Here is a 16,010-nt window from a genome sequence, read left to right as displayed (position 1 = left end):
TGTGTTTATATCTCTGTTAGTGAGCATTTCTGCTTTGCCAAGATAATCCATCCACCAGACAGATGTGGAATATCAAGAAGCTGATTACACAGCATGCTCATTACACAGGTGCACCTTGTGCAGGCCACTCGAAAATGTGCAGTTTTATCACACAACACAACGCCACAGAGTTTTGAGGGAGTGTGCAATTGGCATGCTGACTGCAGGAATGTCCACCAGAACTATTGCCAGAGAATTTAATGTTAATTTCTCTACAATAAGCCGCCTCTGTCATTTTAGAGAATTTGTCAATACGGCCAACTGGCCTCACAACCGCAGACCACGTGTAACCCGCCAGCCCAGGACCTCCACATCCGGCTTCTTCACCTGCGGGATCATCTGAGACCAGTCACCTGGACAGCTGATGAAACTGTGGGTTTGCACAACCGAAGAATTTCTGCACAAACTGTCAGAAACCATCTCAGGGAAGCTCATCTGCGTGCCCGTCGTCCTCACCGGGGTCTTGACCTGACTGCAGTTCGGAGTCGTAACCGACTTCAGTGGGCAGATGCTCACCTTCGATGACCACCGCTGGAGAAGTGTGCTCTTCACAGATGAATCCTAGTTTCAACTGTACCAGGCAGATGGCAGACAGCGTGTATTGCGTCGTGTGTGCGAGTGGTTTGCTGATGTCAACATTGTGAGCATAGTGCCCCATGGTGGCAGTGGGGTTAGGGTATGGGCAGGCATAAGCTACGGACAAAGAACACAAATGCATTTTATCGATGGCAATTTGAATGCATAGAGATACCGTGACGAGATCCTGACGCCATTGTCGTGCCATTTATGCGCTGCCATCACCTCATGTTTCAGCATGATAATGCACGACTCCATGTCGCAAGGATTTGTGCACAATTCCTGTAAACTGAAAATACTCCAGTTCTTCCTTGGCCTGCCTACTCACCAGACATGTCACCCATTGAGCTTGTTTGGGATGCTCTGTACCAGTTTCCGCTAATATCCAGCAATTTCGCACAGCCATTGAAGAGGAGTGGAACAACATTCCACAGGCCACAATCAACAGCCTGATCAACTCTATGTGAAGGAGATATGTTGCGCTGCATGAGGCAAATGGTGGTCACACCAGATACGGACTGGTTTTCTGATCCACGCCACTCCATTGTTTTAAAGGTATCTGTGACCAACAGATGCATATCTGTATTTCCAGTCATGTGAAATCCATAGATTAGGGCCTAATGAATGTGTTTCTATTGACTGATTTCCTTATATGAACTGTAATTCAGTCAAATCTTTGAAATCGTTGCATTTATATTTTTTGTTCAATGTAGATTGTCGAGGGACATTATTAATATGCATATCATTATTTTATTATTACTACCCTGTAAGTCATTTGCACAGGCACAATATTTGTATTTTGATATACTAAATTGACAAATCACCAGCCCTGGTCATGAACCTGTTAAGGGATTCCGTATGGTACGAGTACCATACATGAAATAAAAGGTGCTATGAGACACAGCAAAGCATGACTGAGCATCCCTAAAAAACATACACGCGTGAATGGAACACTAGTTTCTTTGAGTTCTGGTTTGGAGAATCTTCATGTCACATACAAAACAGTACTTTTCAAAGCAGACAGAGTATGAAACATGTATAAGACATCTAAATCCAATGAAGGAATAGAGTCTTCATCTGGTGTAGCTAGGTGGCTAGCCTACTGGGTGTCTGATAACATCAGTAGGAACTTAAACAAAATACCTTTTTTGTTCAAAACTGCCATTTTTCAGTCTGACGGTTACTGTAAACACCATTCCAGCGCACAACATTATAAGACATGCTTTTCCACATTCCTTCATCCTGTTTTTAAGGAGGAAAAATGTCTCAAACCTTTGTGCCAAAAAGAGGCTTACAACATTTTGTATAAAAGTATTATCATTTGTATTAAAGTAACACAATGTTCAGTCATAGAATGTTCACAGCAGAGAGCTCGCTGCTATTCTCTCAACATTCCTTGTCTTTCAACTGTTATGGACTCATGGCAAAATGTCCTCTTTCTAGATTTAGTTGTGCCAGTAAGGAGTCCATCAGTGCACTGGCTACACCAAAATGCTAAAATATCTCTCCATATTTCCACAATTTCAATGATACCAAACTCCCTTTATCCTGGTTTTCAGCCTTGACTTTGATGTCCACATAACATTCCAAGCAATTTATCTCTGATTTTATAAGTTTAGGACATCCCAGTTATGATTGCAATTTGCGTAATGTGAAAGGTTATGCGGGCACTGTCTGCCAACCCACATCTTAACTCAGATGTTAGATTAGCAAAAATCTATATTTGTATCATGTGGACCAACAAAAAACAATAATAATAATTTTGTTCCTTGTAGATAAAATTGCCTTACAGTCAGTACATGCAGTATTCCTAGAACATCAATTCTATCCAAATATTAAAGAGGTGATGAGAGGTAACTACTAACACCTAAGATCTGTTGGAGAACGTCTTAGCATGGACCAGCTAATGTACCGTCAAAGTTCACGGTTAGGTTATAGTAAACTTGTCAGCCATTAAAACACATTTCCAATCCTTAGATTAGCTCTTCCAATGATTCCGCAATGCAACCTTTCTCGACATAGACATCTACTGCTGTTACAAGAAGCCTTCACACTTTAAGGTTTGTATATGAAAATGCATACCTTGGCAGTATGCAGAGAAGGGAATGTACTCAATGTCTGACCAATTGATAGCTACAACATTAGTCTAAAGTTCTATGGGAAAGTAGTTACCAGTGAATTTATATAACCCCAATGTCTAGGAGAGAAAAGGCACATGTACAGTATTTGCCCCACAACTATAAACACATAGAATAACTTTTTTAAATATAGTCCTCATTTTATTAACAGAGGCCAAATAAATTCATCACATTGTATTTACAAAGAAAGGCAATAAATATCTTATAATAGTCATAAAATTATTTTTGCATACATTTTAAAAATTCATAAATGTGTCATGTTGTTAGTAGCATCTCATACAAAACCTGTCAGGTGGTAGACAAATATATAGGCTACTACAGCTGTACCCAGGAATAGAGGCTGAACTTTGTCGTCACTGGCAAATGGTCAACATTGTTCTGTAGGGATCACAACTCCTCTGGTTGCCAGGTCTAGTGATGGCCGCAACCTGTTCCCCGAATCCAAAATAAGCACATTTCTCGTTATATGGTTTTCAGGGTTTAAGAGTTAGGTCTTACAATACCGAGATAGTGGGTGGGTAGGATGAATATATACCTTTCCTAGTACGCATTATAACAATTCAGTGCTCTCGACAATATAACTGGCTTGATTGAACACAATGTTAGAGATGAAGAGTTTTTGGGATGTCTCTTTGAACATGGGTGCTTGGGTGCACCATGAACAACCAGTGATACAATCCACCTTTTGGTTGTAGGCCTATGAAAAGCAGGGTAAATTGGTGGATGCAGATGGTAATAATACCAGATAGCTTGCTCTGTGTCAAAATATATGTATATAAGATAACCTCATATACTTGTACGGCAATGTTTGAGAAGCTGTCCAGTATTCATTAGTCTTTTTCAACCATTCTACCACACTAAGGAAAGTAAGGCAAGAGGTGGGATATTACATTTCCCATTTTAACAGAGTCAGTGTTTCTGTCTCAGTTCACTTCTGAGCCACATCAACTCAGGTTAAACAAAACTTACAACCCCGTCTGTCTGATGTCTGGCTAGTCAAAGCATGTTGTGTTCAGCTGAATCATAGGTTGCACACCAACATGTCAAAGAAATCGCACAGTGCACAACGTGTTCAGCGCATTCCATCCAGAGTAGGCCACGAGTCAGAAGGTATCAACAGAGGGGGAGTTGAGGGAGAGAGAGGGGGCACTGTCAGATGTTGCACTCAAAGCTACGCAGTTATCTAGGTAAACTGTTTCACCTGCCATTGTCGCCTCTCTCCATTTCGTCTCCATGGCGTCCCGATTCCAGTGGAAAATATGGGATCCATGTTGTCTGGGGTAACACAAACAAAACTGACAGGTATTCCAATCAAATCTAGTGCATGATTTCTATAACATTTATAAACTCATGCTGTCAGAAGGAAAGGAGCAGAAGATGGTGGCAAAAAGGGTCCTTTGTCGTCCTTAGTTTATCCAGTATAAATAAAATAACAGACACATTATAACAATTACCCAGAAACATCCAACAGTTGGGAGATGTTCAATGTTCCTGAAATATAAAAATAAAACCTCTGAATTTTTTTTCTTTTTTGTCGCCGTTCTTTTTACATACGTCTTTAAGGGGTTTTAAGGCAACAAGCTTTACATGGCCTTTGAAACAACAGTGCGTGTGCTGTCCATTGGACAATCAGTTTGTTTTGGGGTTGTGTTTTAGGCGACGTGCCCTTCGTGTCCGCTTAGTTACTGTAGTGAAACGAAACTCTTCCAGTGGGTCCACCTTACCCTTTGGGTGGCGTTTCATGAAATGCACTTCCTGCTGTGTTTGTGTGGTCCGCGATCCTTTTTTGGGCCTCCCCTTCCTGTTGAAGCCCAGGTACCAGCCTTTGTACTTGGCTGACACGAGAGCTGTGTAGTTGTTCTCCAAGAATTCTTCCACGAAGACGCACTCCTGGTTCCTTCCATTGAGCTGCAAAGAAAACAACATGTTAAGACACTTAGCACCTGGTTTCTAACACTCTGAAACAATGACTTCCGCCTTCCACGGCGGCAAAACATCAAGCCAAATCTACTTTACCTACTGCCAAAGAACATTGCTGTATGTCATAGAAGCCAGAAAGAGATGGAACAACTACAGTTGCATTTGTGGTATAGCTCTTTTAAGGACACAGAAACTTTACTAGACATTTCACACCTTGAATTTGTAAGTTTAAGCTATGTGAGTGTTTAAAAAGAATAATACTTGTTTTGTGATGTACACTCCCCTATGTATGTATTTAGACAGGGAAGCAAGACTCAATCAGATCAAGGATTAACCGGCGTTAACCGACACCCCGCATAGCTCTTTTGGCTGTGTCTGAGGTGTAACTGTTTTGGAGCTGTCAAATCTGGGAGCAGCTGCTCTTGATCATCGTCATGGAGCCACACCAGTCCCACATGTTAGAAGTTCAGAACGAGAAAGTGTAGGCTATATAGAAATAATGACGCTCAATTTGAAAATCATTCAACAAAATAATTAGGATTTCCATCAGCTTAATGGAGGTGTAGATCACATGTCACAATCCTGTGTTCTAACTTGTGCATGAGATTTCTCTTAACGAAATACTTCGGGATTTTGGTCAGATGAACTCGTGGATACCATTTTTATGAAATTAGAGGTAGTTTCGCGAGCCAATGCTAAATAGCGTTAGCGAAATGAATGGTAGTCCATAGACTTCCGGCCATTGCTCTAACGCTAGTTAGCATCAGCTTGCGAAACTACCTCTAACTTCCTTCACATTGGACACAGAGACATAAAAATGGTATCCACAAGTTCATCTGACTCTGGGGAAGTAAAGGGCCTCATTTCCAAAATCCTGACGTATCCCTTTAATACAACTCCGTGCAGCCAATGGCAATGTCTGCTTAAGGTATAACGCCAGGAGCCACTTGTGGATTTGGCAGTCCTAAAGCAGTTCGACCTCCGACACCGCCAAAACCAGCACGATGCAGATGTTGGGTAAAGCGGATCTGATTTAATAGATTCCTAAAAGTTTTAGGTTTTATATCAGGGTATTTATATACATATCTGATTTACCATTTAGAAATAAAAGCACTTTATATATCTAGACCCCCCATTTTAAGATGTATTTTGTATTAAGTATTTTGACAAGATTCACTTATAATGTATTAATGTAGTCAAAAGTTTAGTATTTGGTCCCATATTCAATGACTACATTATGCTTATGACTCTACAAACTTGTTGGATGCATTTGCAGCTTGTTTTGGTGTTTCAGATGATCTTTTACCCAATAGGAACTGAATGGTGAATAATGTATCATTTTGGAGTCGCTTTTACTGTGAATAAGAATAGAATGTGTTTCTGAACACTTCTACAATAATATGGATGCTCCCATGATTATGACCATGAATGAATCATGAATAATGATGAGTGAGAAAGTTACAGATGAACAAAGATCATACCACCCCAAAAATGCTAACCTCCTGTTGTTGGTAATGGTGAGAGGTTAGTGTGTCTTGAGGGTATGATCTTTATGCCTCTGTCATTCATCATTATTCAGAATTCATTCAGGATTATCCATAATCATGGTAGCATCCACATTAATGTAGAATTTTTCAGAAACATCTTTTGTTCTTATTGACAATAAAATTACTCCAAAATGACACAAAACATTATTCACCATTCAGGTACTATTGGGCAAAATATAATCCGAAACTGAAACAAACTGCAAATGCATCCAACGAGTTTGTAAAGTCACAAGCCTGAAGTAAACATTGTGTGCTAGGAATATGGGACCAAATACTAAACTTGTGACTACTTCAATACACTATAAGTTAATTTGTCCAAATACTTATGAACAAAAACCTTTTCAAACGGGGGGACTCGATGTATAAAGTGATTTAAATTCTAAATGGTAAAACAGAAAAGTATGACAATACCCTCAAATAAAAGGTGACATTCAGTAATGTCCCCTCATATAACACATTTGATCTCAAATCCAAAATGCTGTAGTGTCGGGCCAAATGTATAATTCTAGCTTCACTGTCCAAACAAATACAGAGGGGAGTGTACATGCTGCTATTTTACATGGCGCCACCTGGTGAACAAGAGGTATAATTGCAATGGCTTTCCTCCTGTGTGGGCATTAGACTTCCAAAGCACTGTGATCATTGTGAGGATTGCAGTCTATTAATTGACCGATGAAGTGTCAAAAGAAAAGCACAGGTTACTTATCAAAGAGTTTTTATTCAGGGGTACACTGAGTGAGCACTCTCCGTTATGACTTGTATGTTACGCAAGTGAACATACAGGTAACTGCCAAAATAAAGGAAACACCAACATAAAATGTCTTAATAGAGCATTGGGCCACCACAAGCCAGAACAGCTTCAGTACACCTGGGCATAGATTATAGTGTCTGGAACTCTATTGGAGGGATGTGACACTATTCTTCCACAATAAATTCCATCATTTGGTGTGTTGTTGATGGTGGTGGACAACGCTGTCTCAGGCGCCGCTCCAGAATCTCCCGTTAGTGTTCAATTGGGTTGAGATCTGGTGACTGACACGGCCATGGTTTACATTATTATCATGCTCATCAAATCATTCAGTGACCACTCGTCCCCTGTGGATTGGGGCATTGTCATCCTTTGGGGGCATAGCCATGGTAACCAAAATAATGGCATGCCCAGCATTTTTATACATGACCCGAAACATGATGGGATGTTAATTGCTTCGTTAACTCAGGAAGCACCTGCTTTAAACATTCTTTATATCCCTCATTTACTCAAGTGTTTCCATTATTTGGGCAGTTATCTGTAGATTCTTCATACATTGATGTGTATTATTATGAATGTCTGCGTGTTGCTAAAAAGGTAACTTAAGCACACATAAAACCATGTTTCTATGCGTAGGCAAAGTAATGTTCACACTGGGGTGTCTCTTTAGGTGTTCTCTGTTATTATACCTAGAAAACACAAGAGAATAGAAAAGGCCCAATTGGGTTAGATTTTCCTCGTTCTCTGGCAAGAGAGTGACAACCAAGGATGTGCTTACCTTTCCAACTATTTTGCCATTCTTGTTCATACAGATGTAATGCCCACTCTCCTCCCCTTTTATTCGAATATGGCTCCCAAAGGTTTCCGTCTCGACAATAAGAAGAGCTAGACGGCGAAAGAGAAACAAAACGTGATAATTATTTTCAAACACTTACATGCATTGAGTTGATACAGTCCATAAACAGTTTTAACCGATAAAACATTTGTTTGGTAATTTACTATAAACCACAGAGAGGTAGACACCAATATCAGTATCATCTTCCTGCAGTGATAAAGTTTACACAACAACATATGTGCCACAACAAAATGGTTACATTTGAAATGATCCATTCTAAACAAGCACACCAGTGGCTTCTTTTGCTCTGTCACAACCTTAACCCCTGTGGGGTCAGCTTTGTTTCTGTTCGCTCCTCGCGGGCAAGAGATCTGCCAAACATTTTGGAGGGGTTACGCTCCCTCAGGATTAGGTTTCAGGTTCTCTTTAGTCTGTGCTCACTCAATCAAAAAGTTAAAGATGATCCATCTGTTTAACACACTGGTCTATTCAGTGGCACTCAAGGGAACGGAGGCATGAGGGGGGAGCCAGGAGGTGTGGGGAGGGGCATCTCCAAAATTGTCCCTTTAAACAATCTAGGATGGAAAGGGGAGTGGGAAACTCATCTGAGAACTGACGTGGAGAGAGAGAGGGAAGAAGACATCCCCCTCTCTCAACCAGGGAGAAAAGAGGATAAAATGACAGAGGTGAGACTTCTCTGAAATCACAGAAGGCCTGGTTTGAGAAATACAATGGAGCTCCTGAGAGGAGTTGGAGAAGCTGGGACAGAGAGTGCCACAAGTCCCCACTTAGCTGCCCCTCTTCCACCCCTTGCATACTACAAAGGTAAAACGCAAGCTGTACTGTGATAGCCTGGCTTGAAGTGGTTTTAGTGTAGTGTTGCTCACTGTAGCCAAGCTATAGAAGCCCCACAGCATTTTCAGTGCTGGCTCTCAAACGACTGTGCCGAGGGCGGACTTGTGCGAGTGCAACTGGAAACTACAGGTGCAACAACTGCCTTTAAAAAACATTTACCAGCACCGACATGGATTTTTACACATTTTTACAAATACCTATGCATTTAGATATAGATATAAGATGCTATCCTAGTAGGACAAATGGTGACATCAATTATGTGGGATTGCATGTGACACGTTATATATACCACATTTCTTGAAGGCAAGCACTCCTGCCTGAGGAGAATTATAACTCCCTCTTATCCGCGTGTATATGTGGGGTAGCTGACCTTGCTGTAGCTGCGGCTCCATTTCTCAGCCGTGCTTTTTGACCCTCCATTGTGCGGTTACTGTTATGACTGAGTGAGGATTAGTGCAGAGATGAGAGAAGAGTGTCTTCTCAAGCCTCCTGTTAAATCAGTGTCAGGGAGTTCACAGGTGCCAGGTACTGGGGCTGAGGGGGCAGGGTTGGCAAGTCTTCATGGGAAACATTGAATCTGCTTCCACTCAAGCTCTAACAAGCAACGAGAGGAAACCTCGCCTCAGCATATCTGTGACTGAACACAGTCGACACAACAGTGAGGTCGACTCGGGCCGGCAACATTACCGCCGACTGACTGTTTGTTGGCAAATCATACATGTGAGTGCAAACAGGCAAGCACTCCCATACAAACGCACCTAGACCACCGTCCAACTTTGAATAGAATATGTGCCATGCCCACAGTTACTGTAGAAACTGTAGTGAATGTAGAAACTGATAGACCCTCTGTAGACCTGGAAACGACTATGCCAGGCATCACGCAGAATTACTTCCCATGACAACAATCAGCTGTATTCCCACCTCAGTATGGTCACTGAACAGAACAGTGGAAGGAACACAGCTGAGATTCAATGACTAAAGACAATATATACATCTAGCCACGCTTTATCTGTGGCAGACATGCTTATAGCCTCAAATTCCCACACTATTCATCATCGTAATGGCTTAACCAAGCAATCAGTAAGTAGCAGAGTTAGGGTCAAAGTTCACAAGTTAGAAATGTAACTCCAACTCTGACCAGTAGCGGTCCAAAATAGGTCCAATGAATCCTGGTTCACATGGGATAATTCCCACAGTAAAGACCATTGATGAGGGGAACTGGCTCAAGTGTCTGTAAGTGAAGTGCACAGGAATTCTCCCGTACCGTACTTGCCCCCATCGTCTCCGTTGGCGTTGACCTTCTTGCCCAGGATCTGGACGTGCTTTCCCGTGGTGCGGCTGTACAATTGGTAGATGCGGATCTGCTTCCGGCTCAGGTCGTCCGGGTTCCGCGTGTGGTTCTCGATATAGATCCTAAAATCAGCTGAGCTCTGTTGTGATTCCTGGAGGAGAAAGACATGACACAGGTGTTCATGGAGCAGCTTTTACTCGGTACTCTGTCATGAAGCTCTGCTTGGATGTTGTAAGCTGATCTAACTGTGCGGCATTGAGAACACATTCAAAGAAGCAGAAGAGAACAAAAGTGCAACATGGTACGTGCTTCATTATTATTGCATGTCTTTGTATTGAGGCGGCTATTTACTATTTGCCTGGGGCCATATTGAGAACCAGTATTCCATTTCCACAAGCAAGCAAGCCACTAGCAATTATACACCTGAAGCATCCAGACCTGTTACACTACCATCAAAAATATATCTGCCCTAGGGCCCAGTAAGGCCTATAAATCACAGTGGAGACGTGGATGCGATGGCGAGAGGCAGCTCTTACCATAAAACACACGAAGAAGGAGCATCTCGTAACATAAACTCCCCTATTCAAATACTTCACGCCGTTAGAATGAATGCAAAGGTCTGTTCTGCACTTACAAGTTGCCTAAGGGCCTACTTTTTTTATTTAAATAGCTGACTTCGACAACACATCCAAATACATGTAGCCTGAGCGCCCTGTCACCCAACCCCATATGTGGATGGGAAGGAAAATGTGCACTTTCAAAACCCCTGAAATCTCAATTCACGCCAAGATCCTGTTCCCCAGCTGTATCATGTGGTAATTACATAGTAATGGCCTTTTATGTAGCTTCTCTCAGGTGGCTAATTATATACACATTACATTCTCCAACTCCTTGTTATTTTAACCTCAGCAAATGAATGACATTTAGTGAATGAGTGGGGAAATATGCTCAGGGTAGAACAAATCTTTAATACAAAAGGGGAAAACAAACCACTGATCTGGATACAAATCCCAGTTGTTCGAAGCCACGTTATGGCTGTTCTCAGAAAAAATTGGTGTCAGCAAACATTAAAGGTACTACATAACACAGTTCGTTTTGGAAATACTATCGCAAGTATATTAATCAAAATATGAAACAATTGTATATCACTTTTTAATATTCAACTAAAAGAAAGTAATTTGCCTCAAGAAAACATGCATCTTAATCAATAAGCAAATCTTATTTAAATATCTTTATCAAACTTCCTTTGAATTGAGTCAATGTTTAGAGGGAAGGAACATTAGAGCATCCGATAGAGCCTCTACAACACTCAAAGAGCATTCAAAACCAATAGAGCATTCAATAAAACCAATAGAGCATCTAAACAACACCAAAAGAACATTCAAAACCAATAGAGCATCTAAATAGAGCATCCAAAACGCTCCACAACCTAGAAGGACATCATCATACTACCCCCCCCCCCCACACACACACACTCCAAAAGCTAACCACCAAGCCAGCATGTACTAAAACATTTTTGGGGGGGATAACTACTGCTGAGGGATTTGTGCCAAATCTCTCCATCTCTAAACAAACATAAAGGTTTGTTTTGTAGACAGTTGCATTTCACATCGAGGAAAAAAGGCAAGCCTCTGCAGAGGGCTGAGGTTAATGCAATCGACAACATTTTTTATCGAGCCGTCTCCCTTTTCAAAGACGGCCCGAAAATGGATATGGTTGAAACTTCAAAAGTCTGGCACCATCTTCACTGGGAAGCTTAGCCCCCTTGCATCTCAGATACGCTTTACTATCTGCATAACACAGTCTACCTGCCATCAAGGTTGTGCTACATAATTGTATCTAGAGGGTTTTGTCTTTAGCAAAGCCTCTATGAGACTTCCTTCTGGCCTACATCTTAATTACAGAAGTAATTAGTCATACAAAGCAAGAACTATATCAGAATTTAAACACTAGTATTGTATTACTATCTAGGACAGGGGCGAAATCAGACAGTAACACTAGCATTGTTTGTCCCAATTCCTTTGGAACAATCAGAGCACAAACCCTCACATTACCCAGTTGTGTCTCGTTTTTTATTGGTGTCTTTGTAAAATGTCCCCTTTTATTATGAAATGGGAATGCCAGGTTTTGTAATCATGATCCCTTGACACATTTATTAAGGAACATCTCTGACAGAGATGTGAAATCCAAGAGGTAAAAGGGGGGATTCTACTTTCTGTCTTCATCTATTGCTGCCTCATTGGATGGATTGGCCCTCTCCATAAATAATTAGGTTGGCATGAGTGTTCTGTTTTTTTGAAATCCAAAGTATTTTTTAGGAAGCTAGATTTCATGACATCTTATCACGTCAATCAGAGGGGAAAGGATTGGGTGCATTGTATGTAATTACTTAGCCCTGTATAAATAGAAGCAATATTTTTTTTTAAATTTTCACATATGCTTTAAATTGGAGACAGGGTGAAAAAGGTGAAACAATTCTAGTAGTTCTCTGTAATCCTGGAGAGGTTTGATTGGCATCACCTCGGTATATGATACTGACTAGACTATAAAACTACCCCAACAACAGAGGCATGGAAGCAGGATGTGGGTTAACCACTGCCTCTCACTGTATCCAGCAATATAACATGGTGGTTTCCTAACTACCCTTTATATCTGACATTAATTTAACCCAAATACATCATGTCAAATGTCTAGATGTTTTACATTCATGTTCATACGTCACATATCATGAACAAACAATAACCAATAGCCTACAAGCATGCCCAAAACGGAAATACATGAATTGTTAATATTAAGCTACAGTTAAGAAATTGAATCTAACACCGTGCAGAATGTTACTTTACATAATAATACATCATGTTCATTTTGACTTGAGTATTGCATGAAAGGTAGGCTACAGACAACCAATTTAACAAATCAATCGCATGCGAAAAAGGCGCGCGATTCGTGGAGTTTATATTATTACCGAATAGATCCACGACACTGAAAATGATCAAAATCGCAAATGATCCTGATCTAAATGTCTTTAAATTTCTTCAGGCTACATGTCAGTTTTTTCCATGCCTCAACGCTGGTTGCCTGGCTCAATGGTGCGCTGTGCGCTTATCTGATGCACTCGAGGACTCCTCGTTCATTAGAGTAAGGTGCGCAGTAGTGTCGTTTCTTCTACATTACAAACCTATTTCCCTACCATACATGTCATGTTTAAACAAGGGTAGAGTTACTATGCTTGTATTTTTATGAAATGAACAATACAACTTTAATTGGGGAATTGTGTTAATCTTATGTATTTAAAGTCATATTAAAAAGTAATAAGACAAAGCTCGGAAAATAACCAGCGCGCCTAACCACAGTATTTTCCAGTTTGCAAGTATCCAATTATATGATAACGATTTGTTCATAATAAATCCAGAATGGGTGCCGCAAAATCACACACACACACACACACTGTCCAAAAACTGAACAATCGAATCAACCTACCTGGAGCTGGAAATAGAGGACCAGAAAATGTAAACACCTGGAGAGAGAAGGGGAGGAGGGGGTTACTCACAAGCAATAACATTAAATATAAACACTATAGCCTAAATGGATGATAAAGGTCGTAACTAGCTTTTAGCGACTTCTATTGGTAAGAATGTACGTGTTTTGAGAAACAAAAGGAATAGAAAGATGGAATCCTTACAGGTATATGAACCTCGAAGGCAGAAGAGACATATTGACTTGCTGAAATACACCTGTTTCCACAGTTTTAAAGCCCCGAGAGAAGTAGAGGATAGACCCGCCAGCGTCCTTAAACTACGCGAACAATTCCGGAGGTGCCTTTGAATCCCAGTGTAATGATAAACAACTGGAGTGCAACAATGTCACTGAATGCAACATTAGGTGCTTCCTTGTAAAAAAAAATGATCCAGGGGAAAAATATAGCCTATTGTTTCCTGTCCCCCTCCAAATCTCCTCGCCCCGCTCTCACGGGCTGTGTAGACAGTGGTATCTTGCTGGGCGCCGAAATATTCAATTTGCAACCATTGCTTAGTATATTTTCCCTTGTTTAAAAATCCATTGCGCGCACCCTCTTTGCTCCCAAAGGTGCTGCTCCAAAGATCAGATGTATTTCAATTCCGTGCGTACCTGGGGATATCTACACATTGCATGGATCATGTTAATCTTCCGACTCCACATTGGCAAAAGGGGACAAGTGCGTAAAATTGAATAGGAAAATGTAAATTAAAAAAAGTTATGGGGTATACCTCACGTTGTGATAAAACTTCAGTGATATCCAGAGAGTATAAATATTACATCTGAATCAAACCCAGCGGAAGACCTTCGTAGCAGGGGCGATGGTGTAATGCCTGTCAGTAGAGGGTCTGCGGCTAAGGATTTGGGCACAGTGAGGTTTTTTTGTTGGTGGGTGGAAACTTGTCAGCGGTGTGCACCTGATAGGGTAATTTTTGAGAGACCATAAGTTTGGAGAATCTTTTCCTCTAGTCATAAATGATGGTGCTTGGGAGGGAGTTGGTAGGCTACAAGGAGGGACTCACAAATTGATGACTTGTTTTCAATCCTTTAGAAAGTTCTGTATATCCATTTCATTTGGAGCAATTCGATAATGGATATTTCCTTAAATGCAAGTTTAGGCCTATTTCAAGTTCACAAAAAATAGCCTGGGCTACTTTACATTTTAGTCATTTAGCAGACGCTCTTATCCAGCGCGATTTAGGTGCCTTGCTCATGGGCACATCGAGAGATTTTTCACCTAGTCGGTTCAGTGATTCGAACCAGCGACCTTTTGGTTACTAGCCCAATTCAATCGCTAGCCTACCTGTCACCCCTACTTGGGAGAATAGACCTACTGGATTTTAAAAAATATAAAAAATTAATCACATTTTTTATGATTCATAAATCCGTTTTTCCCCCGATATTATTTTCCAATATGATTAATGGCGTAACCATCACTAATTAGTTCATTATATTGATTGATATTAAATATATATCTGCCGATGTTTTGTTGTATTACCTTTGTCTAGAGATGAGAAAGAGTGTTTGAGTCGTATTTTCAGAACACAATTACACTTTTCGGCTTGCCTTGTTTTGTGGTTATATTGGAGGCCACGTCGTTTGTGGATTGGGTTTAGCTCTCCCAGACAGCATTGAAATGCAGGTTGTTGTGAAACTCGATTTTTCAATAATGTGCTATAACTTATCCTGCATTTAAATGAAAGAGAGGTGTGAATGTGTTTACGAGGCCCTCTGAACTCGCAGTGGAATGACCCCACATCCCTCCCGCCACTTAGGACCATTGTGTGATTCTCATTTATTGTCCTATTACAACGGGAACTACAGCATTCCATCCTCATTGCGTTTAAAATTTCCCCATAGAGTTAGGGCTATCAATTGAAACTATCGTGGATTGCACGTTGAATAGCTTGTAAGAACAAGGGTGACTGTGTGAATCAGTATAATTCCAAAATAGGCTATGACAACAAATGGTATGCAATTCTGTACCTATGTACAATGCATGTGTACTATCAGATTTCAAACTCCAGTAATAAACGAAATCCTCCAATGACGGAATTCAAAAACCCCTAATTGCACAAAATATAATACTTTATTATAGGAACCGTGAAATAAACACACAATGCGTGCACATCTGATGATTAGATTGACCTGGGGCATCCATTTGGTGTACATCCAAAGTAAGTTATAATCAACAAAAGACTATGTTTGAAGCGTTGGCTGGCAGTCCAAAATGAAGCTGCTTGAAAAGTGACTAAAACCACAGGCATAATAAACAATAATTATGAAACTGCACAAAGGAGCCAGCATTGAGTAGTCACTCGTCACCTTTAAAGCACGGGCTTGTGACAATGCCTTGAAAGTAGAAAGGAAGAGCTATGGCACAGGGTGAACAGAGCTGTGTCTTTGATGTGCTCACCTGTGTGACACTTGTGGCAAGCTTCAACAGAAGCTCCTGCACACTGTTTACCTGCACATTGTCACGATGGAACCATGTTACAGCAGCAGATATGTATGGCACATGGAATAACTCTTCCATTCCGTCGTT

At 40.8% G+C, this 16,010-nt stretch overlaps 1 protein-coding gene across 1 annotated transcript; it reads right to left on the bottom strand.

Moving 5' to 3' along the window:
• Positions 1 to 2,856: 2,856 nt before the first annotated feature.
• Positions 2,857 to 14,348, bottom strand: LOC115130779 (fibroblast growth factor 18-like). The gene is made up of 5 exons (XM_029662224.2): positions 13,632 to 14,348; positions 13,430 to 13,466; positions 9,923 to 10,100; positions 7,747 to 7,853; positions 2,857 to 4,661 (listed from the first exon to the last, which is right to left on the bottom strand). The coding sequence occupies exons 1-5, from the start codon at positions 13,661 to 13,663 to the stop codon at positions 4,383 to 4,385; spliced, it is 633 nt and encodes a 210-aa protein (XP_029518084.1). The 5' UTR covers positions 13,664 to 14,348; the 3' UTR covers positions 2,857 to 4,382.
• Between the last annotated feature and the right edge of the window lie 1,662 nt (positions 14,349 to 16,010).

Source organism: Oncorhynchus nerka, linkage group LG6, assembly GCF_034236695.1.
Source record: "Oncorhynchus nerka isolate Pitt River linkage group LG6, Oner_Uvic_2.0, whole genome shotgun sequence".
Lineage (NCBI taxonomy): Eukaryota > Metazoa > Chordata > Actinopteri > Salmoniformes > Salmonidae > Oncorhynchus > Oncorhynchus nerka.
The sequence above is the reverse complement of the archived record's forward strand: the minus strand, read 5'-3'. Positions and strand labels throughout refer to the sequence as shown.

Coding starts and splice junctions, on each gene's coding strand:
- LOC115130779 (XM_029662224.2), bottom strand. CDS start 13,663: ATGTCTCTTCTGCCTTCGAGGTTCATATACCT. Junction 13,467..13,631: donor CCTTCGAGGTTCATATACCT/GTAAGGATTCCA, acceptor TTCTCTCTCCAG/GTGTTTACATTTTCTGGTCC. Junction 4,662..7,746: donor ATGGCAAAATAGTTGGAAAG/GTAAGCACATCC, acceptor TTTTCTTTGCAG/CTCAATGGAAGGAACCAGGA.